General features: G+C 41.2%; 1 protein-coding gene across 2 annotated transcripts; it reads right to left on the reverse strand.

The window, feature by feature from the left end:
• Nucleotides 1-56: 56 nt before the first annotated feature.
• Nucleotides 57-27,535, reverse strand: slc16a4 (solute carrier family 16 member 4). 2 transcript variants are annotated; one of them, XM_056384051.1, is made up of 11 exons: nucleotides 27,143-27,535; nucleotides 26,669-26,742; nucleotides 21,837-21,972; nucleotides 16,483-16,615; nucleotides 15,985-16,117; nucleotides 15,697-15,840; nucleotides 15,310-15,471; nucleotides 14,513-15,163; nucleotides 9,075-9,286; nucleotides 5,548-5,641; nucleotides 57-3,796 (listed from the first exon to the last, which is right to left on the reverse strand). In XM_056384051.1, the coding sequence occupies exons 4-11, from the start codon at nucleotides 16,597-16,599 to the stop codon at nucleotides 3,588-3,590; spliced, it is 1,722 nt and encodes a 573-aa protein (XP_056240026.1). In that variant the 5' UTR covers nucleotides 16,600-16,615; nucleotides 21,837-21,972; nucleotides 26,669-26,742; nucleotides 27,143-27,535; the 3' UTR covers nucleotides 57-3,587. The 2 variants fall into 2 exon arrangements, with proteins under 2 accessions (XP_056240026.1, XP_056240028.1); XM_056384053.1 differs by having other exon boundaries at nucleotides 26,669-26,745.
• Between the last annotated feature and the right edge of the window lie 107 nt (nucleotides 27,536-27,642).

The raw sequence follows: 27,642 nt of genomic DNA on the forward strand, positions 1-27,642 counted from the left end.
GGTCTGGAGTGTGTGCATCTATTACGTTGGGTTATCTGAATCACACGAGAACGGACTGAGTCACACATCAGTTTATTACAGCTGAGTGCACACTGTTACAAGGCTTAAAAATGAACTCTAAGGGCTTGTACCAGGATATCTATGATTGGTTAAGCATATTTTCTAAACTCGATCAGTTAACAAATCCAGGAGCGAGAGTAGTGATAAAACAGTGCTTCACCCATAAATGCATTTGCTGCAACAAGAACATAAGATCAAACGCCATCAAAACAGAACTCAGTTCCTTAACAGTGGTGTTTGAGACATTACCAAAGAGACATAAAAAGTATTTCAAGATATTGCTCAACCATACAGTTTCTTAAAAGATTCAGATAACTAACAAGTAAAATAATCCCAAACTAAATCTACTTTTAAAGCATCAAATACTTTTCATAAAAGATTTCTTATGGTACAAAATATGCAGTGGCCCTAAATCACAAAAGCATACTGGTGGTGAATGCAACTCGTGAGCCAAGAAGAGCTTTTGTGCATGACTGTCGTTATTGAAACAATACAAAGAGCCTTGCTCAGTATTGTGAAAGTGAGTTGAGGGGGAATAATTTGGTACTAATTGAGACAGCATTCTTTGAGTAGATGCCTTCCTCTGCCACAAGAGGGCAGCATAAGAAAACACATGTCCATCTCTGGATGCTGGGCCATGCTCAATCAAGACCTGGAAATGACTGCACAATGGATGGTCATAGTGGTTTAAATTATACACACCGTCCAAACTATTTAACTAATAATAAGCTTCAAGTTGTAGGTAGGTTTCTAATGTGTCTTTGGCTGACATCACAGGAAGTTAGTAAAGATACAATACAGTACCTTATAAGGCAAACAGTGGTGAGAACAAAGAATCCACTGAAAACACAAAAACTTCCACTATAAAAAAAAAAAAAAATTCAACAACCAATAGGCTTCCATTTATAAACACAATAAAATTATAAGTTGCATTACCATTAATTGGCTGCCTGCAGGCACTGTAAAGGCTGGGCAACAGTCAGTTTGGGGCACCGTGCATTTATATGGGCAACATCAGTAAAACATCTTCCTAACACAGTTGATCAGAGATTTACAGACATATAACTGTTGATGAAATGAGACAGAATCACACGGGAAAAAAAAAACCTCCCTGTTCGCTGGAGTTCATCGGCTCCGACGGTCCAACTATGATCAAAACATTCAGGAAACATCAAACCACTTCAGCCTCGACCAAACAGGGTTCTTCTCTCATGAGCTGGTATCTTTGTTACAGTTACAATGATTGTGCGTGCAAGCGAGCTGTCAAAGGGAAATCGTTCTGTGTGTGCACTTGCATAGAACAGCTCACAAGCGATGAGCTAGGCGTGAAGGTTTTCTTATCACCAGGTGCTGCCAAGTAGAAGATCACTCAGCTATTTAAGTGTGTAATGTCATTATTGACCCACAGAAGGAGAAAGGCCTTATTCCAGTTGCGGTATTTAAAAAAGGTCACAACAGAGGTTTTAATTGTATATCAAAAGTGTCCTCTCTTGTGCAGAACATTGCAGGTTCATCGACTGTAAACGGGTCATCGTGTTTTAAAATGTGATTAAAGGAGCTGAAGAGTGGGTTGAAGTTAAAGCACGGAAAGGAGCTGAGGTGTTAGTGTTTCAGCTAAAAGCAGCTGCAGTCAGTTGATGTGTAACGGCTGTAGGCAGCTGAGTTGTCAGTTTGTATGTAACCGCTGAAAGCGACTGAGGAGTAAGACATGAAATCATGAAAACAGCTGCAGCTCTAGTTGATGTCTTCACCATGAAACCAACAGAAACGTCAGCCAGCTGAGATGAAAGCAGTTGAATCGTCATTTGCAGTGATACAAATGAAAGCTGAAATTAAACTGTAAATGACGACCGTGCATGTCGGTTAGGACAGTTGAAGAGTAAAAATCAGCTGAAGTGTTGGATGCTGTAGTTTAAATGTCACTTGAAAGCGGTTGGAATGCGAGGCGATGTGTCTGCTGCTAAACTGTTGAAGTTTCAGCAGTTGAAAATCAGTTGAGGCGGAAGTGCGGGAGACAGTTCAAGTGTGTGCACTGTCAGCAGAAAGCAGTTGATTTCTCAGTTCAGGCGTGACAGGTGAAAGTCAGTTTACATGTAAAGGGCTTAAAAGCGTGAAAGAAATTGGGAGGGTCAGTCTATGTTCCCACTTCCCTTGAATGCTCCATTGGCAGAGGTCAGTGTCATCAGCCGTTATAACGTCACACTTCAACTTCCAGAAAAACTGTAAGAGCTGTTAAAAAGCTGAACATCTGTGTTAAAGTACAAAAGTTAGTATTTAGGGTGAAGTAGAAATGGGTTGATGAGGAACATAAAATGTTTGAAGATGACAGGAACGTTCAAATTTTGAACATTTTGCTCAATGATTTCAATGGGAGACTAGAATTATCGCCTCGCGCTTGTATGCCTCCTCCAACCAGACAAGCTGCAAGACACATGGTCACATTCTCTCCTTCCTCAGTTACAGCATTGAATAATGGCCGAAGTCTTTTTGCAGAACATTATGATGTCCCAGTGAAGTTCATCTTTGACCATTTGGATATAAAATGTCATCACTTCATCATTTTAACCTATTAAGACACTTGTGTTAGATTGTGTCACAATTAGAGTATGAATTTGTGAGTTATGGCCAAAACCTTGTTTTGTGAAGTCACATTGACCTTTGACCTTTGACCTTTGACCACTACAACCTTCTTCCTTGAGGCTTAATGAATGTTTGGGCCCAATTTGAGAAAGGGAAGGACGGATAACCTGAAAGTGGCCCTGGCTGACGCTGGTGCGGAGGCAAAAAACTAGTGAAGCAATTACTGCTTTTTGGCTCTGTAGAGCAAATGACACATTGTGTAGAGGCAGGCTGCAATTGTGTGGTTGCTCAGTATCTTAACTATATGGCAGTTAAAGGTCTGTGAAAATGTCATGCAGCATTGTCACAACTTGGCCCAAAGTGCATGTCAGTTTTACAGATACAGGTAAAGGCTTCCAAGGAAAGCAGGTGAAAAGTTCTCCTTCATGGATATATGCCTCCATTAATGTCAGAAAAATTTGTTCAAGACAGGGTTGCCAGCTCAACTGCATAACTTAGTTTCCAGCAATTAAATGTTACGGCAAAGCTGAGTGTTTTTGTTGTTGTTGCATTGTTGGAAAACAGAATTAGATTAGACCTCAATAAGTCATGGCAGCAAAGATGCTCATACTAAAATGTGCTGGATGTGGCCTGTAGGGGTTTGTCTTCGGTTTTTGATGCGTGTACAAGAATAGGGGATAAAATATTCTGCAGAACACTAAAATTTTGGCTTTTTAAAAGTTCAACATAATCATTTATTCACCAACGTCCTGACTATTGTATGTTCTTAGACATCATGTTACTGTGGTCATATTCTCCTTCTCCCCGGCCTATGTCACGCTCCTGCAGACATTAAAGGTCACTTAGGTCCCGACTTTAAGCTGGAGTCCAAGGTCCAAGGTATGCAGGCCCACGGCAAGTCATGAGCATGCTGGTTCAAGATCGAAGGCCTTCCCTGGGTTTCATTCCTACACAGCGCCGTTCTGCAGGCGGTCTGGGGTGAAACAGCCATTGGTCTTACAGCTGCTTTCTGCTCTCTTGTTCTGATCCAATCTCTTCCTGGCCTTCCAGCGCCGAGCCAGCGGCTCCATGAACAAGGAGAGGGAGGAGAGCAGGTAGCAGAGCCCAGCCAGGTAGAAAGAACAGTCGTAAGTCTGAGTGTAGTCGTACAGGAACCCTGCAAAACAGCAACGACACAGAAACACTTCAAGAGTTTGTCTGGTCATCGTTGCATAACTTTTATTTATTTATTTGATATGATTATTAATCAATGCATTATGAACATTTATAACTGAATAAAAAAGAAATAATGCCACCAGAAGATATTTTTCATAACCTGGCAACCCAAACATTCTTAATAGTTTATAACTGCTTTATAAAACATCAGTAAATGAAGCCATTAGTTATAACTTAACATAATACATGCTTTATTAAAAAGTGGTGTTAGCATTTCTATAGACAATTTTTCATAAAATAATCATGGAGGACACGTGTTTTCCTCATAATTGTTATGTTATCTCTTAAAGGTAAACTCTTTACATTTCCTATTCAACATAGGTCACTTCAGCACATTGTAAGGACTCACATGTTTAGCATGCGTGACCCTATTGTAAACTATACTGCAGGTGGCAGTGTACTGTAACTTCATACTGAAGCTTCCTTTGTTCCTGTGCTCTTATTTGTTTTCTTCACGTGAGCCACATTGACATTCCATTTCATACAGGTGAATTGGTGTGAGACAAATATAAAGCAGGTATGACCGCAATACATCTGCTGCGGAGACAGTTAACAAACAGTTGGCTCTCCTGAGGGGAGGAACTGGACGACAGGGATGTTATCACAACCTGTGGCCTGAAGGAGGAACCACAGTTTGCCTAACATCAGTTTCTTACTTGAACCACAGGAATGGTAAACAGAGCCACATGCTATTTCCGTACCACCCTAAAGGGGGTCATTAGTCACGTTTCAACCCCAATATTCCATAAGCTCTGAGGGGATTGCCCAACGCAGTGGGCAGGGACCATGTCAATAGGTTCAAGGGAACCCCCCCTCCTTTAGCTGGGGCCAAATGTTAGCAATAAGGGCAAGAGGAGTTATTTTTCTTGGAAAGACTTCACACAAGTGTAGGTGAATATTTGTTTACCATGATGAGACATGTTCCATATGAGAAAAAAGGTTTAGTTCACACACCAGTTCCTGTTTCGAGCAGATGATTGATGGTGCTGGTATTTTTTTTAGCTTATCTAAATAAGTCATACTTCAATAGAAGGAATATGCAACAACTTGATGCAACAAAAACTGACCCCAGATTAGAAACAACACTCGAAGAATAACAAAGGCAATCTGCCATCACTTAAACAAAGTGACTCAAACCCCCTGAACACATGACGTGCTTGCAGGATGAAATTTGACACAGTAACCTCTGTTTGAATTTTCGTCAAAGCAAACCCAAAATCCCAGTCTGCATTGAGGGCGGCACCAGCTATAGGTTGTTTTTCTCCTACACGTATCAGTTTTCACACTCCATAGTGGCTGCATGCACACACAGGCAGACACGCTCGGAGGCACGGCAAGGAATTCAAAGTCCTGAGAAAATATGTGCTGAAGCATCACTCCAAAAAATATATATGTTCATAAGAGAGGCTTATCAGCCCCTTCACTGATCCCCTTTACTCACCTACTCCCCACTTGAAGCTTAGTGGCCAACACACACACACACACACACACACACACACACACAGAAACATGCGTACAAACTTCAACTTGCCCTTTGTGTCACAAATCATTTAAAGAGAAGTAACGTCATGGTTGCAGTCCCATGCACATGTGGTTCATATGCACTGTATGTGTTTGTTATTGTGTGCATGTGGAAAAGTAGGTTAGCACATGTGTGACTCCCAAAGGTTTTCCATGATGTTATCCACTCACCTGCCAAAGGAGGCCCCGTAAGGCAACCCAGGCCGACAAAGAACATGGAGAAGCCCATGGAGTTGTTGAGTTTCTCCGAGCCCACGAGATCTACCTGCGGAGCAGAGCAGCACATTCAGCCTGAAGCTCTTCACACACTGGGACTTCTAAATGCCAGTAACCAGTGATTTGTATGTTTTAGCTCCATACAAATCACTTATACTTCACATTACTACAATATTATAACAAACATTTCCCAAAGCATGTTACACATTAAGTGGGTTGTTTAAGAAAAAAGAAAAGAAAACAAGTTCAACTTGATGGATCCTGTCTGATGATGATACCTGTCTGCAAGCTAATATACCACACAGCCTAACGTATCTGTACTTACCTTTCAATGAGCCGATGGGAGTGGTAGCCACAATAGATGTAGCAACTGCTGGAAATGTCTATGTAATTAACCATTAATTACTTTTTCAAGAACTTACGCTGTATTTACTTCATCATCATGTCACAAGAAGCTCATTAAGAACAAATCAGAGACAGCAGTTCCCAAACAACATTTCAATCATAATATTCAGTGGCCGTGGCTACCACTCCTTTTGGCTCATTGAACGGTGAGACTGTGGAAATTACAAATACATTAGGTTCATTATACTGAAAGTACTTGGCTGTGTGAAGGAAACGGGCCACTGCTTTTATTTTGGGCGACAACAATGTTAACATGCTGACTGTTAAAATATGAGACTTGGTAACACCTGCTAACAGCCTCTTCACAATGTAACAAGGGACGTTAATGCTATAAATATTATAATGGTAGCTGATACAGAAACGTCCCTCCTGTCTGAGCCTTTATGTGGGCTATACTACTTACTATAACAATCCCCATATAATTACTGACACAGAAAAAATTGCCCTAGCAACAGACCAGGGCCTTGTTTATCAATCAATTCAAAATTATTCAAATTATTCCACTTATGGCATTAATGCCAATCAGACAGAATAATGATAAATGAGTGATTCTTACTAGCTCTGTAATACACAACAGTTAGTACTAAGTCTATACTGACAGACTTCCCTTTACTTTGGTGTCTCACACATTATATAGTCCACCAACAAAACTGCTAACTAGATAGCTGATTCTGTCTCTGGTGCACAGATGGCACTTTGAGTGTTTTTATACATTAGGTGAGGTTAATGTTACCATTGTCAAACATAACTTTGTGTCCTAAAATTTTGCAAGTAGCTGAATTCACTTGGCAATATGTAACATTACATCTGGTAGTTCAGTAGGTGCAGGGGCTCGAGCGCCTGATGTTTTCAGTAAGATAGCATTTGGTCCAAGGTGTTTGTAAACATGCAAATAGTCATATTTCTTTATAGAAGCAGTTTGTGTTGTGCAATAAGGGATCCATAGTTAAATCTGTAAGTTGAGTCAGAATGATTTTCTATTTTTAAGTCATTGTCATCAGAAAATAAACGTGTTTGTGAATATTATCTGACCTGAATATTATGATTTAAATGCTTGTTGGGAGCCTGCTGTCTCTGATTTGTTGTTAATGAACTTCTTGTGATACAATGATGAGTGAAATACAGCGAAAGGTCTCGTTAACTACTCATATATTTCTAAGAAACAATGCACACTACACTTGTAGTGGTATAGTAATTCTGGGTTAACTACAGTGACATCTCCAGCAGTCGCCACATCTACTGTTCACTTTTGGTAAACAACTGTTGCCTTGGTTACCACTCCTCTTGTCTTATTGAAAGGCAAGATTGTGGAAATTACAAATACATTAGGTTTATTACACTGAAAGTACTTGGCTCTGTGGAGGAAACTGGCTGCTGTGTTGACCCAAGATTTTTTTCTTACTGATTCATAACCAACAGTGTGTCTTTATTAACTTGCTATAACTGAAGATGTAAGTATATTTAACTGCTTTTCAAACATTAATGATGTAAGAAAACATCAACAACTCAGATTTAGTTGTTGTGTAGATGTTGTGTCAGTGAGTTTGGGAACAGATTCCAGGCCTGTGGTTTGAATGTTTGCAGTGGGTAAATCCTTTTTTGAATTGCAGATTGTTCTTTTGATACGCGTCCGTCAACACATTAAAAATAGGTGAGATGACCGTAGGTTTCAGGAGATGTAAACAAGTACCTGCATTCCTTCCTGAAACTCTTGATTTATAGCAGCAGGCAGAGACAGGCTTGGATTAACTAAAGGAGAGAACTAGTTCTGTTCATATTCACACTCGTCATGATTTAGGCTTAGAGGCATGTCTTTGCCTTTGCGAGCGCACAAGTGAAATCACACCACATGTTTTTGTTTTCAGGTGTGATATGACCTCAAGTTATTGGATACCCGCTGACTTAATATGTTGCTCCACCCATAACGGCAGTTGAGACATAAATCCAATGGATCCAAAGGATACATTTCCCTTTGAGTACATGACATCATGATGTAATGAAGCCATTTCACCTTTACATGGTACAAAGGTCCCCACAAACAAATACACTTAGTGTGAATTCACCAGATGATAGAGTCTGATACTGTAGGTTCTTCCAGGGTAAATTAACAACCGACTGATAATACAGAGAGTGTGATGCTGGTGGGATCGTGTGAACAGTCAAATGATACTGAGAGAGCACATTGTGGTACTATCTGAGGGTACCAGAGATTCTGCAACATTTAACTGTGCTCACTAATCTTTATTGATTTTCTAAAACCTAGTTTTCACTTTCAATCTGTTCAGAATTACTTTTACTCTCTGCCCTGCCCTGTAATGTGATGTCATAAAGAAACCATGACTATATTTCAACAACTGATCAATTGAACAATTGAACGATTATAACAATCGATTTCATGGGTCTGTATTTCCTAATAATTTATTAGCAAAATCCCTAAGAGGAATTATGTAATTAATCACTGAAAAGTTTAGTTTTAAGGAGTAAAGAGTTTAGTTAGTTTGTTGAGATTATAAGCAGTTGTTTTTTTTTTTAGAGGAATATCTTTGATCTATTTATACTATGGTATAAAGTATATATTCATTCATTTTTAGCCAACTATTGGATGGATTGCCATGAAATTTTGTACAGACATTTTTGGATTCTGACTGATCCTAACGATTGTGGTAATCCCTTAATTAGGCTTTGGGTAAAATGTCTCTGCAAGTATTGGAAGGATCTCCATAAAATTTGTTACATAAATTCATTACCTCTGGACAATGCCTTATAATCACTTTGATGATCTTCTGACTTTTCATCTACCGGCATCATCAGGTCAAAATTTCAATTTGTCCAATTCTTTGGTTTATAACCAAATACCAAAAAACAAATGGCATTCCCATCTGCTTTAACTGTACATGTCTTTAATGCTAAGAAGCAAATGCTAGCATGCTAACATGCTAAAGTTCTTTTCTAGGAAATTATTCAAAACTACTGTAATAAAGCATTGCTGAAAATGACAACCCTGGAGAACTAATGAGAGAGACTGATTTGAGAGAGAACAAATGCATAACAATGTTCAGATAAGATATTCTCCTTACTAGAACAGGCAGCAGCAGAGCCATGTAGCCGCCACAGAAGACGGCAAAGAAGACTGCGTAAACCATCAGCAGGATATAGGAGGTTGCCAGTGGGGAAAGCAGGTTGACCAGGCCACACAGGATCAGATAGGCTTTGTGGTAGTGGTATTTATGAAACAGGTTCCTGTCTGTCACCCAGCCTGACGCCAGCTGGGCGATGGTCTCTGTGATACCTGCAACAGAGGCAAACAGGTGAGGTGGATGGACGGGTGGATAAGAAACTGGGACAGAGTGAAGCATGAGAGTGAAGTTAAATTTCAAAAACAATAGAAAATGTGTTGAAACAAGGGAAGACAAAGTGACATTACAAATAATTTTACTCAAAGTAAAACGTGAAAGGAGCAGTAAGATGAAAGGTGAGAGTGAAAATAAGAAGTATGAGTACAAGGATTTGATATGGCTACACAAATCCTACACAAACTCCCTGGAAAAGCAGTATTGATACTGAGTGGATTATCCTGCTGAAATACCGTCATGTTTCCAACAATCTCTTAAAAGGAAGGAATAAGAGAAGAGAGGCAGCCTGGGGAACACATACAGTACAATGAAATATTTAGGTATTATCAAGCAGCTGCTCTCTGGAAAAAGCTGCTCTCTTCACCTTAGATAAAATGAAATGACATCTTAAATTTGAAAGAAAATCCACTGATGTACAGATACCAGAGTAATTCACAATTTTAAGACAAAAGATTTTAAGTGGTCACAGAATTGAAAAATTACAACAATTATTATTCAACAGCAATGTTGATTTCTTTAAAGGGCCTATATATAATTTTTCTCTGCCAATGAACAAGGTTTCTCGCCAGGAGCAAATGGTGATGATGGTCTCTTGCCAATAGCTTCAGTCATCATTGCATTAACAATACGAAAGGTTGTAATACACTCTCTCATCAGCACTACTTTTTAAGGGCAGACTGGACGCTACAGTGACGAGACGGGCTGACCAGGCCGGGGCTAACTGGTTAGCATGCTAACTTCAGTAGAAGAAAAGACACGATAGAAATAGAGACAAAAGAAGAGTCAACATTGACATTGCTTTCCACCACTAAATACAGCTCTTGGTGAGAAAAGGAATTTACCACAAACAAATTCCAGTCACTTCCATTGTATTGGGGTTGTGAGAAGAAATCTCTCAAATTTCAAAACTTGGGTAAATACAACCAAAACTATCTACATGGCTATATACCACTAGAAGTAAGACTAAATAAAATATATGAAAAAATATGTTAGATCAATTAAATCAGTCCAGCACTACATCCCCGAATGTCTGTGAGTGACTGACTGACTGACTGACTGAGGGAGTGATACAACTGAGTTCCTGATGAAGTTACACCATGTGTCCGCCGAGTGTTGATTTTTTTCGCAAAGGTTCGCAATTTTCTATTTATATCATACATCATCAAATCAAGTGCAGCTGAAATAATCTATGAAAGATTTGTGCAGGGACTTGTGAGCATACCACATCTTGTTCCTTTAAAATCATGCAGCTAGTGTCTGCTTAATAAAAACAAAGCCAGGATGTGTGTGTGTGTGTGTGTGTGTGTGTGTGTGTGTGTGTGTGTGTGTGTGTGTGTGTGTGTGAAAGAATGATGAATGATGCTGTGCAGCAAAGCGACACAGGTCTGCATTAGCATCAAACGAGATGTCGAGATGAGTCCCTGTCGTCCATGCTCTCTGAAACGAAAATGTTCCTAACCAGAAACACTAGGCAACATACTCTTCTGTTAACATCTGTATGACACTGTGCTATGCTATGCTAAACAACTCATTATGCACTCCATCCCATCTGATTGATTGTTTACTCCACTTTGATGACTGGGCAGATATGTGCTGCTCTCTGCTGAGGTCAACTGGAACGCGATAGATGATGCAGAAACTGCAGTGGTGTATTGACTGTCACAGGAATAGCTACAAGCAGGCGGCGCTTAGCCACTGATCAATATAACAAACTGGTTCTGTGCAGATCAGATATACTGATCCTTTGCTCAGCCTCTGCAACACAACTGCAAAGGCTCAACCTGAACCCAAAACAGAAGGAAATTCTGCTGAATATGAGTTTGCATACAGTACCTGTGCCAAGTAGAGTAAGCATATTTACAGTATATGTCAATAAAGGTTACATTTATCAACATAAATCAACACATGGATGCATTAAATGATCGGCTACATCTTCACTCCTTAAGCCTATGGATGAAATCTAAATGAATAAACACTGAAATGCCTCGTCAGTGAACACCTCTGCTCTCCTTACATAACAGATTCTACAGCGTCTCTCTCCTCTGAGGTTAGAAAGATGACAAGAGGCAGCTGTGCTGTGTTTATGTGTCCTCCTCTAGCGACCCACGACAATGTCCTGGGGTGTCCCCTGCTTGCATACAGATGAGTTATGAGTTTGTTTGTGTGTTTTAGCCTCAGCAGGTTCGTCCAGGCCTGCAGCTGTTCCTGTTCAAACTCAGCACAATGCAGTTTAAATTTGGCCTCTCCAAGTAGCACCTTAAGCCAAGTGCACCAGGAACATTATTAGTTCTGTCCATTTCTGTTTGTAGCGTTGGCAGGTATAGAAGGCGTATATGAATGCCTCTGGGATTTAACACCATGGGAGGGTTGGGAGGCATGGAGAGATGCCATTCCCTTTTCTTCAAAGATGGACATTTTGTCACTAGATTAAAGCAAAGGTTTATAAAAGGCATATATTGGTTTTCCCAGCTTCTCTGAGGTTGTTGCTGGCTTGTCTTGCCTCCTCTTTTGTACGTGTTGCTGCCTCAGTGCTCCTCTGCAAAGTATCAGCCACTTTAGAACTGGACCCCTCTTGTCACCGCGCCAGCAACTTTACTCAGTCAGCTGTTGCTTAGCGACTCCGGTTAGCTCCAGTGTTGGTGGCTGAGAGTTGACGAACAGACTGACCCGGATGATAGTGGCCTCCCTCGCTCGGCCCAGTCAATGGGCCTCTATGACAAGCACTGGGTCGGGGGAAAGAGGGACAGCAGGATACTGGGATGGTGGCTTTGTGGTGTGGGTGGCACCCCGTCTCCCCAGCTCTGTCTCTCTTTCATTACAGTGCACATGACCAGAGAATGTGACAGAACAAACGTGTTGTTTGCTGCTCGCTGGCACTGATCACTGGCACAGAGCTCATCTTAGTAAAGCAACAGTTCATCAGACATCTATATCCTCTGGTTTTTGTTAGAGCTGCATAGATGAGATTCCATAGAGCTTGGTTTAACAGCCTTCAGAGCATCCTGTAATCTTATACTGCCGTGTTACTTGACCCCAATCATAGTTTTGGCTCAATCCATAAATGGTTTTATCCCAGCTGTGTTTTCTCTACATAGTGTTTTTCTTGAGACCTCTTTCTCTAATTTTACCCATTTTGTCCAGCAGTGGTGGTGTCCAGCTGCTGATACAAAGGAAACACTGTATTTTCCCAGGCAGGTTATATACCATATTTCACAATGACAGATTTTTTTCTCTTTTTTTTTCAAAACGTATCACATAATTAGCCTTTTAGACAATCTAACACCACAAATATGTCTTCAATAGCCAAACAGAGCGGTGATGCAAACAATCAGTTCGCATTCTTCAATGTGAAATGAATCAAATCTGGTGTCATGCCACATTGAAGAGATGTGACGAGAAAAATGTAATAAATGTATGAAATGTCAGCAGCTTCTCATGTTACTATCACAATAACATTCTCACACCCACTAAATCCTCGGGCTTGTGATAACAGATGTGTTTCAGACCATTTAACAGTCATTATCATTATCTACCAGACACCTTCAATCAAAGGAAATAATATCTTATCTCCTGAGCACTGATTACTAAGGGAGAGGTTACAAAACAGAAGCATGTAACTCATAAATGCACAACCCTATGTGGTGCATTTCAATTATTCACAAAGCCTGACCAAGCACTCTTGAATAATTACACACACGTGTGCTCTGTGGTCAAAATGTTAATGCTGTTTTTTGTTCATATGAAGTGGCCCCATCAGTGGCATACTGCTGAACCCACCCGGCCTGGCTAGTGGACCAAAGTTCAGCTTTTATGTAAGCACATTCATTACATAAGACTGCAGAGTCTGAGCAGCTCACAAATAATTAATGCCTAGAAGTTGACTGAGGACTTTTTTGCATCGCCTCTTAAACCCAGTCTTAAAGAAACCTGGACCTCCCTCTTCACAGTCTCTGTGAAATCCCTGCTGGAAGCCACATTCAAAGACAAGCGGCAGCTGTCTGTTCAGTCAGGAGTCTGTCAGATTTATAAAGAGTGGGAGTGTTTTTCTTTTCTTTTTTTTTCAAATTTCAGACAGTGTCAAATGCACAACTGGTGTCTAATGTAAAAGATATAAATTAGTGCGGTGAATCATGTGGCAATGACTGAGTTTGGTTTATGATCATGTGCTTGTACACTGATCAAACTGCTGAGCTGGCAGTCAGGTGAGGGCTGGTGCTGGTGTTGGATGTGGGTACTGTATCACCATATTTGGTGTACAGTCAGAAGGGGTACAGCGCCTCTAATTGACTCACCCAGAGGGAGAGGTCTTTTTTTGAAAAGGTGCTTCTATCAGATGTGGCATATTGCAAAAGTTCTAAATATTTCAATAAGAATAATAAAAGCATTGCATGGACACTGTATGATAGAGGCAACATTTTTGCAGTTTTTCAAAACTTGAAATGCCCTTTGAGAGCTGAGAGGATTCTATCGATAACTTGTTTTAAGTAGCACGTAGGTTTCTTCAGAGCTGCTTGTCATCGAACAGCTTTGTAAAAATCTCTCCCCTCTCACTTTTTCCGACGGCTGAGTTAGGTGCACTTCATTTGACAATTTCAGTACATTTCTGAAATCGACGGTCTGACATTCACAACCACTTCACCTGATGATTAGCTGTGCACAGGTGAGAGATGACAATCTCCCACGAGAGGCTGTCTAAAAAATGTGTGCCATTACCCCCATACTTAAATGATATTGTGCCTCTTGTTCTCTATGACAGCTGGCTTTTCACTTCACCTTTGAGTGGAGCCGTTCTGAAGAACTATATACCACTGATTTCATTTCCAATATGATCAAACATTGAACAAACTCGTACTGGTTTGAGCAGAACCCGACCCCTGGAAGGCCACGCTATAACATCTCTGTCACTTGCTGCTGTATTACTTATATTCTATGTGCGATTGGCTGTGAATGACCTTAATGATGGCTATAAAAACTAATCTTTAACAATAAAGTTTTGGAGTTTTCATTGTCATTGCCTCCTTCTCACAGCAAACATGATGGTGGTGTCAATCTTCTCTTATAACCCTCGTCAACAGAGCAAATGAGCTCAATTTTCCAAAATACCATAATCATCATAACAAACACACACAAAAACAGGAAGTTTTGATAAGCGTGTGTCTCACCTGCCACAGAGATGATAAACGAAGCATCCATGGCGTCGATGCCCAGGGTTCTGGCTCGGGCAGACAGGTGGAAATAGGGGATGAAGTAGGCCAGCTGGCTGAAGACCAAGGACCAAGTGTAGATGCAAAAGAATGGGTCCTTTAGCAAGGAGAAATCCAGTACTTTGGCTTTTTTGACGGTCACCTCACTGGGTGTGCTGGCATGTGAGGGAAATCCAACAATGGTGGACCCATTCATGCTGCCATTGAGCTCCAATGAGCTGTCTGGAGCGGTGGGTTTACACTGACCCAAGTCATGGTGAGGCTCATGGCCATTCACACCATTGAGGATCAGTCTGGTAAATTCAGGGTTCACTGACTGGTCCTGGGCTCCCTGAGTACATTGGCCCCCCAGGTTCTCAGAGTCCCTGTGAGAGGGAGGAGAGGATGGGAATGAGTCTGATTTGGAGATGCCATTAGACAAATGAGAGGAGCCATTCAAGCAGCTCTTAGTGTATTCCTTCTCTGAGGAGCTCTTGAGGGAAACAGCAGGACTCTTTTGGATGGGAGAAGAGGTAGCGTTTGACATGGGAGGCTTCACGTTGATGGGCCGCAGAAGCATCCCAGAGGCCACCAGATTCAGCATGAGACCCCCTAGAATCAGCATCGCACCTGCGGGAGACAAAGACAGCTCAGGACCCAAAATGTGTACTTCCACTCAAAAAACAGAAATACACCAGAAAACATACTTTATTATGCAATGTTCACACATCAAACAAATGCTTAAGCCTGCTCATTAAGAGATTTGCCCGGCCTACCTTGCCAAGCATATTGGTCCAGGAGCAGCTGAGTGAACGGAGCGAGGGCAAAGGTCAAACCCATCCCAGAACGCCCGATTGCATACGCTGTTGCTAACCTCTTTCGAAAGTACAGGGCTGTGACCACTGAGAAGGACTGGTATAGTAGTGCAAAACCCATTCCTATGAGGAGGAGAGAAGGTGATCATTATCAAACACTGTGTCAGTCAGTCATAGTGATGGCCTCCATCACCATGAGGAGGTGATTGGTTGTGAATGACTTTCTCTTGTCTGCATGAAGCATGCAGAGAAACACCTTGGCTTTGCTTTGTGGTTTCAGAGTCATCATGGAAACAGCAAGTTTGAGTCTCAATGAGGTTTTTTGGCTTACCGCACGTTTCTACTCACCAACTATCACTCCCATGCTGATGTAGAGGAACACCACGCTGTTGGCGAAAATACTTATGAGGAAGCCTCCGCTAACTAGCACTGCCCCGGCGATGGAGGTCACCCTGGCTCCCAGCTTGGCACAGGCCACAGAGGCAATGGGTGCTACAGAAGAAACGGGAGAGGAAGCACAAAGGTGTAGGATCAGCAAACGTTCCTCATTTTCTGCCGTTCAATACCTAAGTGTAGAAAGTATCTTTACATCCAGTCTATGGACTCAGAGCTAGATAGAAGATGCAGACATCGTACCTCCAGACAGGCGCAGACTCGACATGATGGAACCGATCCAACTGATGCTCTCTGCCGAGCCTCCAAACTCATCTTGGAAGGCCACGAAGAAGATCCCGAAGCTCTTCAGTGTTCCCATCACTAGGACATTTACCTGAACACACACATGAAAATAATGGGAAACATATCAGTGCTGTCCGTGAAGTAGACACAGCACATTTTTCTCTCCAGTGTTGTTATGTCACATTTGGACACACGGAAATATTATATCCAGTATTATCAAAAATTGCAGTGGCACACATATTGTAGTGCGAGAAGTGTGCTGTGAAATATTTGCATGTTTCCAGTTCAGCAAAACATCCATTGCACATGAAATATGTGCAAAAGTTCAATAATCCCATATTTTCTATAAGTTATTATAATATAAAAGCAATATTTAAAAAACCATCATATTAATAAACACATAATAACATTACCACAGAAATGAGAGATTATCAGAAACAGCTGAGGTGGACATACCAGGAAGCAATGCAGCACCACCATCCAGCCCCACCCCCCATCTGGAGGGTCCTCATATTGGATCTCTTTCTCCTTCTCCTTCTTTGTGCTCATGGCATCCTTCCTGAACAGGTTCATGGCTGCCTTGGTTTCACTAGGAGAAAAAAAAGGGCAAATAATACAAATAACTTTAAAGTTACACAGGCTGCGTAATCAGGATCATTCATGTGACTGCGGGCCATAACAATACACATTCATCGATACAAACACTAATGGAACAGCATTTTAAGGTAATGTTCAGGATTCATTATATAAAACGTTTGCCACAAAGTCACACAGTAACTAATGTGTTTTTAAGTGTTAAATCCACATCTATTTTTTTTTTTTTTAATTTCCTAACTTTTTTACTTTTTTTACTTTAAGGACAATAAATTCTGATTGTTTGTAGTCTGTGAGTGAATCTCCATCTCTTGGTTTCCACAACATTAGCCGTATGTAGCATTTTTTAGTTTTTGAAGAAGCAGGACAAGCAGGTTCTTTCTCAAGGCTTAAGTATCAAAAAACAAAAACTCTTCTTCCTTTTACAGGTAGGTTACTTGTGCTTCAAGTAACCTACCTGTAAAACTCGTAAACTGCAGACAACAGCTTAATCAAATCATTTTGAACCATTCAATGTTTTGACTGATATTTGACATTAATGTGGTGTGATCATGTCACGGGACAGAATGATCCTTTCTGACGACAGACAGTAATGCTTGTTAAGTCACTGAGCTGTGAAACAGGCCAGTTACAGTACAGCTACGCCTGGTTACTTTTCCACCTCTTTTGCTCTTATTACAGCTCCTGCGCAGGACTGAATGTCTCAGCAGTGTTTACATTAAGTGTATCTATGTCACAGCAGGTGCAAATATTTAATTTAAATGTGAATCTAGAAGCTCCCTGTCAGCACGTAACAGTATGTTCTGTGCATGATGGGCTAAAGTTTGCTTTATGATGATGTTTTAACCTCGTGATAATTTAACTTGTGAACCGAAAAAACCCTGTGGCTGTTCTGGGAAACAGTTACACGGTTATCAGGATAACTTTTCAGTGAACCTAGAAACGCTCATAAAACTTATCCAGACTCAGTAGACCTGCTTCTAGCAAGCAACGTTTGAACAACTCCAAACCACACAGTCTAAAACATGGCTGACTTGCTCAAATCTACTTACATTGTTGTTCTGGTCAGATTTGGGGTTTAATTATTTTGAATAGGACTTGAAGACACTCCCCCTGTCTTAAGCCTTTGTCGGGCACATGTGATGCAACAGCTGATAGCCATAATGTAACAAAGTGCTAACACAAGCAGGGAAGAAGACTTCTAAGTGGTAGACATTGATGTTAACAATGCAGATTTCAAATTAGTCCCGAAATCAGCTCCTATATGGAAGCAAATGCACACACACATTCATGAGGCCTCAAGGATACACGTAGGAAGAGTGAAAAAAAGCTCCATAGGGAGCCTTGAAGTAAATCAGGTTTACGTTTACAAAGTCAAGTCACTGTAGAAATCAGAATAAACAGGTTATTCAAGCGCATGAAAATGCACTGATTGTCAATGAGATGATATAGTTTTATGTTTGTACTGGCAATGATGATTGATTACTGAGTGCAGTGATAATAAGATATGAGATTAAAAATCAAGTTTTTAACCTTATTAACATCCATATGACAGTCTCATAAAAACAGATTCAGACAGCCAGGGTTTCACACGTCACAAACCTAAATAACCAATCCCATCAACGTGTGGGGACGGGCGAACTACAACCGAAACCTTGTCAGTACAGAGAGTGACAGTTTGCATTAGCACGGCCGCTAACACTGTGTCAGCCACTGCCAGCTACAAGCTAACATAAATAACTACGCTTACGGCTCTGATACGTCTTCTAGTCGCTTTGGTTACAACAAACTCCTCACTCCTCAACAAACTCTGGGTCTGAGTCTGACTGAGGCTCAAACATGTGGCTGTGAGTTTCCTCACTAACAATCTTGATATGCATTCTTCTCTCACCTGTCAACTTAAGGCAAGCAGTGGTGGTGGGTGAAAAACAAGCCTGAGCCAGATTTCTCAGGAAGTAAGAATAGATCAGCTTCTAGCCCCAGTTTTCTTTTTTTTTCCCTTCACTTTTTAAGTGTGAAAAACCCTGTTAAACAACTTATGCCCCAAGACTGCAGTTTTGTGAAACGCACCTGTGCTCCTGTTGAGAGGTGATTTAAGAGCTACCTGCTTCTGCTTCTGTCAAATGTGACATTGCAGTTTTGTGTATTGCAGTTTGACTTGGTTTTCCCCAGCAGGCAACATGAGACCCTGAGATACTTGGAGCCGTTCATGCAACTTAATTCCAAAGAATCCCCCTCCCGTGTCTTAGACTTGTGTCGATTAGAGTGCTTGAAAAAAGAAGCAAACAATATTTTGTATATGAGCTTCAACAGTGTCAAACAAACACTAGTCAATATTAATATTTTATAAAATGAAACTTTTGAAGCTCTCTATGGGGAACCCACAGCTGGATGCAGGGGGGAGTGCTGGGGTCAGAGATGAACCACAAGCGCAAACAGAGGCAACGCTTGAGCAAGAGTCTGATGCCTTTAACAGCCATGTTGACTGCAATTAGCAAACTCAAGTATTTACCACACATACACTACACACTGTATGTCGTGTGTCTTTATCGTTTACCATCCTAGAGTCCGCTCACGAAAACCACAAAAATATATACTGTATGTTTACTGTTCCTCACTTGTCTTAAATGGTGCTTAGCCATACAGATACTTTCTCACATAAACTGTACTCCCACTCAGACGCTGCAAAGCGTTCAAGACTTTGAACAACACTGGAGGAGAGGGCGTAGTAAACCTGTATTTATCACCAGTCCTTTGTAGCCTGCATCACTAACTTAGTCTGACTTAGACACGAATAAGAAGCCAAGACCAAATTAGGCAGAGAGCAGAGAGCGGATTAAAAGGGGAATGAATTGGGCCAGTGTACTGCGAGGAAAGTATTTCCCCATGTGCTGTTCACAAGTTGTCCTCAGAGTGTGTTTGAGTGCATGTTTGTAAATGTGCCGGGGGTCTGAGGGTTGGAGCGATGGCGGATTGGAGATCAGCACTTTGTAGTCAGGTATTAACACCACGTTACCGCACACTTCCAACTGCACATTCTCTCTCCACATTTTACAGTGTGCGTCTAGTATAATATTAGATTTTTAGTACGGCTACTTAGTGAATAATATTCTCCAAAATCTGTCTCTATTTGACCTACATACTGTTTATAGAGGTATACATTTTAAAAAATGTTGTCTGCTGGGAAAAAGAGTCACAACAACCAATGAGAAACTACTCACAGATCCGTTCACCTCCTCCTTTCAGAAAGTCTGATTTATGAGTCCGAGTCTGTGCATGAAGTCTGGACTGAGCAAACTGAAAACAGCAGTCTTAAAGGTACCATGTGGAGTTTTCTTGTAAACAAACAAAACTTCATTTTACTTTCAGCGTTACTCACACAAGCTCATTGTGAGTGTATCCTTGAGCTGTCACAAATGTTGAGTGCATTTTCTTCCTCATAAAACATTTGCAAACCAGATTTTTTTAAGTATGTTAAATCGAGCGTTGTTTACATCTGTGCTTACTAGCTTTTTCGTCTTCCTCTTCACTGCCTTTGCTGGTACATTGCTGTACATCTTGGTGTGTTATCTCCAACTTCTGATCAGTGGAACAGTGTGAAATCATTTGCCTGTGTATCGGGTCTTCTTGTGCATCCGTGAGATAAACAACACGGGGAAACTTTAATTTCGATTCCAGCTGGCGACCTGTGTTGCATGTCATACCCCCTCTCTCTCTCTCTCTCTCTCTCTCTCTCTCCCTGTTTCCTGTCTGCCTCTAGACTGTCCTATTCAATGAAGGTGAAAAAACAAAAACAAAAAGGGTGAGGGGGGGTATTGGTTTGGTTAGTCTGCAAGATTGACTATAGACAGATGTGAAAGCAGAATGTTAAAAAAGAACATCCATGGAATGTGAACAACTTTCTGCTAGTAATTCTGTCCAAAATGATGATAAATCATAAGTGTCCCAATCTAGTGCTCACTCCAGAGAAAACCACCGTCCACCACAGAGGGAGAAATGAATGAGAAATCTGAAAAAGAAACTGCTGCTTCCTTTGACGTGCCACCTCTGATCTTTACTGATGGGATGTATATTACAATCACAGATTGTATCTTTTAGGTCAATACAAAAAAGCCATGGCAACACCTGCTCAGGCAGATTTAGGATCGAGCAAGATCGCTTTTAAAGACAAAGAGTCGTGGGCAAGACTGTATCAGAAACACAGTATGTGAGCTGGAAAGGAAAGTAGCCAACTAGATTGGAAAATAGACAACATGCAAAAAAACAAGCCTGGGAGAATCCTGCCTGAGGCAAATGTAATTTGGCTTTTATTTCATAGAAGCTCGAGACAATTCACATTCTGAAGACGAGTTTACAATTTTTTAGGCGACGCAGCATTTTGAGTTTTAGGTTGTTCAATAAATGACCTTTCACAAATGGCGTTATAGTTGTGGCAAGGTTATACATTGGATTAAACTCCATGAGCCACTTTCAACCATTAAAAATGACCATTTGTTTTTAATGTTGTTTTGATAATGAACTTTCAACTTGACTAATTCATTTCACTTTATTAACAGTGGTGCATTTCCATTAACAGTTAAGGCTTTCTCACATACTCATAAACGTTTGTGGCAGATGGACTGATAGGTTCACATATGTTTGAGTCAATTTTACCCACATGCCCACGTCTACATGGAGGCAGCGTTTGGTCGCTCTAATTGTTCCTCATGGGAAGAAATCATTTAATAATACAGTTCCATTACATGACGGGAGACAATATCCGCAGTTATAAAGTTCAGCTGAAGTTAATATGAGACTTCAGCAATCACAGTCAGAAAAATCAAGAGGGGATCTTCCAAAATGTCCTACTTTTCCTTCTCCTGCAACTCAAGAGATAGAAATGTATTCTACAAAGACAGTAACTTTGAAAGATACCTCAGACGGCCGCCGCCTCGTAGGAGCTTTAGCCGATTTACATCGCACTTTTCCACAGAATAAGAGCTGTGGATTTTGTCCCTTGTCTTTTACCCTGGAATACGAGCGATCTCTCGTCTTGTTTGCTCTGTGACGTTGCCATTTCCCAACGCCAATATGAACCACACAGATGCACACACACATTTCACTTGTGGAAACTAACGACACCAAGCTTTGGAGATCAGATTCATCATGTTATAGATTGATCCCCCAAAACTGTGCAGACACCACCCTTCTTTTTCTCTTGTAGTTTGAAGAGTTACCTTTTATGCTGTTTTGGTAGTATGCTGAAGGCTCCGCAGGTGAAGAATGAAGTCAGAAGTCCTATTGTCTGAGTGTCATCCTCAGGTTGGTTGAAGGGCACTTGGAACTATGGCTGCATCGAGATTAGCATTACACCTGCAAGAAGAAATGGACAATGATAACTGAAGGCACAGAAACAAAACTTTTTCTGTGTTTAGATAAAACCCCACCCACCTCATATGATGAAAGCTCCGAGAGAATGACCACAGCCCTATCCCTAACCCGGACCAATACAGAAAGGGACGTGTTTTATTCAAAACTGGATTGCGATCGTTTGCGGGGATGGGGCCTGCTTTGGTTGGTTGATAAATTGATCAAGAATGATTGATTGAGATTGGTGGTTCACTGTGACATGCAGAGTCTGCATGTCACAGACTATCAACAAACTCTGTGTGTCCAAGAAGCTTTGAATCAGAGTAAATGATCAGACAGATTTCTCTTGTAGATGAGTCATGAAAAATAACAACCGTGCGAGTTTTCCTTTTGTATCAAGCAGCAAGAAAGTTGTAGCGTGACATGTTTGAGTTAATGTGCATCACTACACATCGCACGTCCTGCAATGTGACTAGTGCAACAATGATTCCCAATTCAGACGCAGGATCCTTCAAAGAACATATGATAGAAGGACCTGCAGAGGACCTGATGGCCAGACTGGACCTGCATCTCCTCCACAAATGAGAACAACACAAGTGGTACAGTCAAGTCGGTCTTATTCAACTTGTAAATGAATCAAGACTAAAAGACCACAGCCATGCTAGAGGCTCAGTCAGGCTGTAGTTAAGTGGTGAAGGCAGTGCTATGCACTAAAAGCTAATGTCAGCATGCTCACAGGGACAATGCTAACATGCTGATGTTCACAAAGTATAATGTTTATCATATCCAATATCTTAGTTTAGCATGCTAGGATGCTAACATCTGCTGATTAGCACTAAACAAAGTAGGAATGTCACTAGTTTTACATGTATATTATGTCATAAGAGGATTGTTTTTTTCAAGACCACAAATGTCTGTACAAGATTTCATGACAACTGAAGTTTGTGAGTGGAAATGACCTCAGATTGCCGCCAAGTTGTAAAGTTGTAGTACTGACTACACAAACCCCACCCCCACCCCACCCCACCCCACCCCCCCCCCCCCCCCCCCCCACCCCCCACTGTTGTAAAACTTTGGACTGTTTTTAAATGTTTTTTTTTAATCATTCTTTTTTTGTTGGTCATCGTCAATTTTATCTTGTCTTGCAAAGCACTTTGTAACTGTGTTTTGAAAGGTGCTATATAAATAAAGCTTATTATCATATCATTATTGTTAGCAAAGCATTACTCATTTACACATTCCAGCAGTTACAGAGCAACATCATCCATTTCTGGGCATCACATGAATATAAGTCAATTATTCACTCTCTTTTAATTCTGTTTCTTGTTCTCTGCCAACTCTTGAGGGAAATATCTGGCATCCTTAAAGTTTATGTGTGACTTTGCATAGCTTATTTATTACGTGAGATATTTACAACAGAGTGATGACTGCTAACGTATCGGGTCAGCAAATGCGGAGAAGCAAGCCCCTGCACTGTGATGCAGCAATAGTGCTTCAGTCAGCAGTGTGACTCTACAGATGTGCAGCACTGAGAAGAATGTTGCACTCTGCTTCCTCCCTCTCTGTGTTTCCATTTACAATGAGAAACAATGACAATCACATTTAATTACTAAAAGATGCCTAGTAATGACAGAAAGTCAGAGAAAAGTTGAACTGGGCTTTAGGCTGGTTATTACATCAGTCACATGAACATGTTCTGCACTGTATTCAACAAGCGGCAGAATGGCAGTTCAGCCACGCCTTCTTAGATCCTTATACGTAACCGTGTAATCTATTATATGTAATCTTATATCTAGATTATTATCTGGAATCTGGCTCTGCACCAAATTGTACAGAGTCATCTCAACACCAATAATATGTCTGACTTTTTACATCAAGATCTATAAATTATTTCCTGAGAAATTGACAAGAGAATCAAAAAGTGACCTATCTCACCATGTTAAGGAAAGTGATAAAAAAAATTCCTGGATTTACACCTTTAAAATGAATGGGGTCTTCCCTTTCTTCCTTTTTCTTTATTAATATCAGTCTGCTGTGAAGCACTGTGAACTGCACCTCCATGAAAGGTGATATGCAAATTAAGTTTGATTAATTGCTTGACCGATGTGGAAAAATAGGGCAGGGCTTATAATTATGCGGTGTACATTGCATTGGCATTGAAATAAAAAAAAGTTGTAATAGCTGCTCTGAATACATCTTTCCAGGCTCAAGCTGTCTCAAGATGTCTCTATTGACGTACATACTCTTTATAGAGGTATACATTTAAAAAATATTGCCTGCAGGGAAAAAGAGTCACAACAACCAATAAAAATAATAATGAAAAGCATCAAATTAGCCAGAGGTCCCTTTGATGCTGACTTTTGAGCTCTTGCTACATCCTCAGTGAGGAGGAAAACATGGACACCTGCAGAAAGCAGGAGAACCCAGCCACACCCCACCTCACCCCACCTCACCCCACCTCACCCCACCTCACCCCACCTCACCCCATCTTCCATGACCGTGCTTTAAGAAACATTCTCACCCTGTTCTACTGGTTTAGAGTCAACAATTGTCCTGCTGTGACACGTCCTGTTTTAGTTTAGTACACAGCAAGACCTTTGCCAACAAACATACACATATACCTTAAAGGAGAATCTGTGGTTTGAGCAGTGAGACAATGCCATGTATGTCATTGTTTTGACATGAACTGCTCCTGACACTGGCACACAGCACAGACACTGATGGACAAATCAGTCAATGCTTTAAGATTAGAATTGACAAAACATCTGCACAGGCATGTCTTCCTGTAAGATACTTCTAAGGCTGCACAACTTCATTCTTTAAAGGGCTGTAAAGAAAGGCCTGATAAGTACGACAAGACAACCAAGTTCATGATAGTGAACGTGGCTCAAACGAGTTGTGATGTCCCTCTTCCAAAACAGTCACACATCTCAGTCGAAATGCAAATAAAAGAAAAGTTTTGCATTGTGTAAAAGTCTGAAAAAAAGGGATAATTTGAGAATACACATGACATCACATCTGCTGACGTCACTGTAATAGTAGATCCTTTATACACGGATCATAGTATGACCGCAGAGCAATACTTGGTAAAGTTATACAACTCCCACTGCTGCATCCATGAAGTCTCTCCATAGTCTCACTATGCTTGCAGACTTTAAAAGTTTACTCTCACAGTGATGACCGAAGATGAAAAGCCCCGTTCAGAATCTCCAGCAGAGTTGTACAAGTGTTTATTTTTATCCTAACAGGACAGTTTCGTAAAGTGTTCCTGGGGTCATAGCAGGAGTACTGCAGTTACAGTCAAAAGCCAAGAAGATTTTTTACCTACAAAGTAAATATCTGGAAATTCTGCATTTTCAAACCCTCCCAATTACCTGTCTTTGTGAAGATTATGCATTGATAGCTGAACTATTTCTTAAGCTGAACTGCTCTTTTGAAAGAAATGGCATTTCATTATGGCTCTACAATACTGATGAAGTGAAGAAGATAGTGATACTCTAAAAAACATGCATGCCTCCACCAACCAGTCCAGTTGCAGTTAATTAGTCTGTGCATTCTAAAGTTATGGCCAAAAAGGTGTTTTGTGTGGTCCTTGTGACCTTGACCTTTGACCTTTGACCTTTGACCACCAAAGCTTAAGAAATTCCCTCAAGGCGTAACTGACATGTGGCCTTCATGAGAATGGGACAGACGGACCTGTACGTACATATGGACAGATGGACAGAAAAACCTCTGGCTGCTACGTTACAGAGACATGAAAATATCAACTTCAGTTTTTCAAACCGTATTTTTTCAAGTAACTTTCTCTTCAGAAAGACGCTGGACAGACATAACATTTTGGCTGGAAATGAAAATCGTGTTGATGTCACAACCTAACGTTGGCTGATTGACATTGTGACATTTCGCAGGCGTCGGGTTTTGCTCCCAACTAGAATGTTGGTACTTTGTTTTTCAAGATGGCGTTGGCACGAGACGCGTGGAAGACGTGGTTCTGGGAGAAGTTTGCCTTCAAGCCTTTCTGCCAGAAAACCCTGCTGGCAGAAAGCCAGAAACGCTTTCTGGCAGAAGGTAGGCCCACTACAAAGACAACAAAGAGATGGTTGTGGTGGGTGAATGGGTCAAACATAGGACTGTCACTCTGGATACCAGGGTTCATGTCCTGCTTGACTTTGTTAGCTTATTATTTTCAATTTTTCTTTTATTTAGATTTTCAGTTTTGAGGGGCTATTTGGTTAGGTTGCCTTTCTACCTGAAAACCACTCTAGCAGAAAGCCTTAAAGGCAACCTTCTCCCATGTGGGTTTTGGTGAAGAACACAAATTAAAACCAACAAAATAACAACCTCAGTTGTCATCAGTATTCTTCATTATATGCTGTCCTAACTATGAGTTTTGGTCGCATGACGTCACAGCCTGCATTCAACCAAATATCACCATCTAATGAAGTTCGTGGCCAGCTGTGTCCCTGACCCTCTTCTTCATGATTTTCTGTCTGCCTAACTATTTTATCTATCAAGAGTCACAACTCAGAGGCTCCAACTGTGACTGTGAGCTCTGAGGGGGAAGCCACACAGGCATCAGTCCTGAGGAATTGTGAGCTTATGTAGTAAATGCAGGGTGTTTAGCTGAAAGCTTTTGGCTTAGAGTACGGAGGCACACACAAAACCGTATTACTGAGAGGAGAAAACAGGGAGGTCTTACGGTGTGTCGCTGTGAGCCAGTTGTTATCTTCACTTCACAGGCCTGTTGCATTGTGCCCCCCACACAACTCAACTCTGCTGGGGAGGCAAGAAAAGGCTCGTTCAGAATTCAGGCACACTGACACTTCTGCAGTGAATTTCAGGAAGATGTCATCTGGGTGCCATGGGACAAAAAGAGGCACAAACCTGCACTGACACAATGTGGGTGAAAAGTTTTAAAGCCCAGAATAACTTTGGGGGGGATGGGGGGGTGGGGTGGGGGGTGTCACAGAGGATAACAGTTTAGGGCATAACTTTAGTGTGATGTGAAAGGTTTGAAGGAAATAGTTCACCAATAATGAAAATGAATTATAGCCTCATCAAATGTAAAATCTTTGTCATCTCATATTTAAAACGGTTAATTAGTTCAAAAGCTGCAGACTCTCATAAATGTGCCAATAAAAAAAAAAAAAATTTAAAAACATGAAGCACGTACCTGAAATCTCTTTCTGTCCTCGACGCTCTTCTGCACCGATTTCAATTAGTTTAATTTGGGGTTTTCTCGCTCCGGTGTTGTGCGTCCCAGAAATGCTTGCGCGTCACCAGCGGAGGACTTAGTGGCAGAGAGAAATTGCTGCGGGACCTCTTCCTCCGATGATGACTGTGCCATAACTTTGCCTCTATGAGCGGGCCACTCTCAGTTGCATCTCATATCTCAGCCTCAAACATCGCTGGCTGCGCCGAGGAGCCGCAGAGAGCGAAGCCTTCACTGAGGAGAGCCACGTGACTGAGACGTAGCAGTGAACCTCGTCTGAGGGCTCAGGGGGAGAGAGGAGAGAAAGCTGGAATTACCTCCTTGCAGTAGTACGCCTCCAGCCGAGCTGCTGTTTACATCCATGTCTGCTCGGCTGGCATGAAATATGTAGTGGAGACTGTGAGGGAACTCAGTAAAAGGCATTACATGTGTTTTTGGTAAAGTTTCAAGGTGATATAAGG

Source organism: Seriola aureovittata, chromosome 9 (genome assembly GCF_021018895.1).
Source record: "Seriola aureovittata isolate HTS-2021-v1 ecotype China chromosome 9, ASM2101889v1, whole genome shotgun sequence".
Lineage (NCBI taxonomy): Eukaryota > Metazoa > Chordata > Actinopteri > Carangiformes > Carangidae > Seriola > Seriola aureovittata.

What these genes read in the sequence shown, in the direction of transcription:
- slc16a4 (XM_056384051.1), bottom strand. Translation starts at nt 16,599, where the DNA reads ATGAACCTGTTCAGGAAGGATGCCATGAGCACAAAGAAGGAGAAGGAG. An exon ending in GAGTCTGCGCCTGTCTGGAG is followed by an intron (nt 15,841 to 15,984) that starts GTACGATGTCTG and finishes TTTCTTCTGTAG; the next exon opens with CACCCATTGCCTCTGTGGCC. An exon ending in CAGCATGGGAGTGATAGTTG is followed by an intron (nt 15,472 to 15,696) that starts GTGAGTAGAAAC and finishes TCCTCCTCATAG; the next exon opens with GAATGGGTTTTGCACTACTA.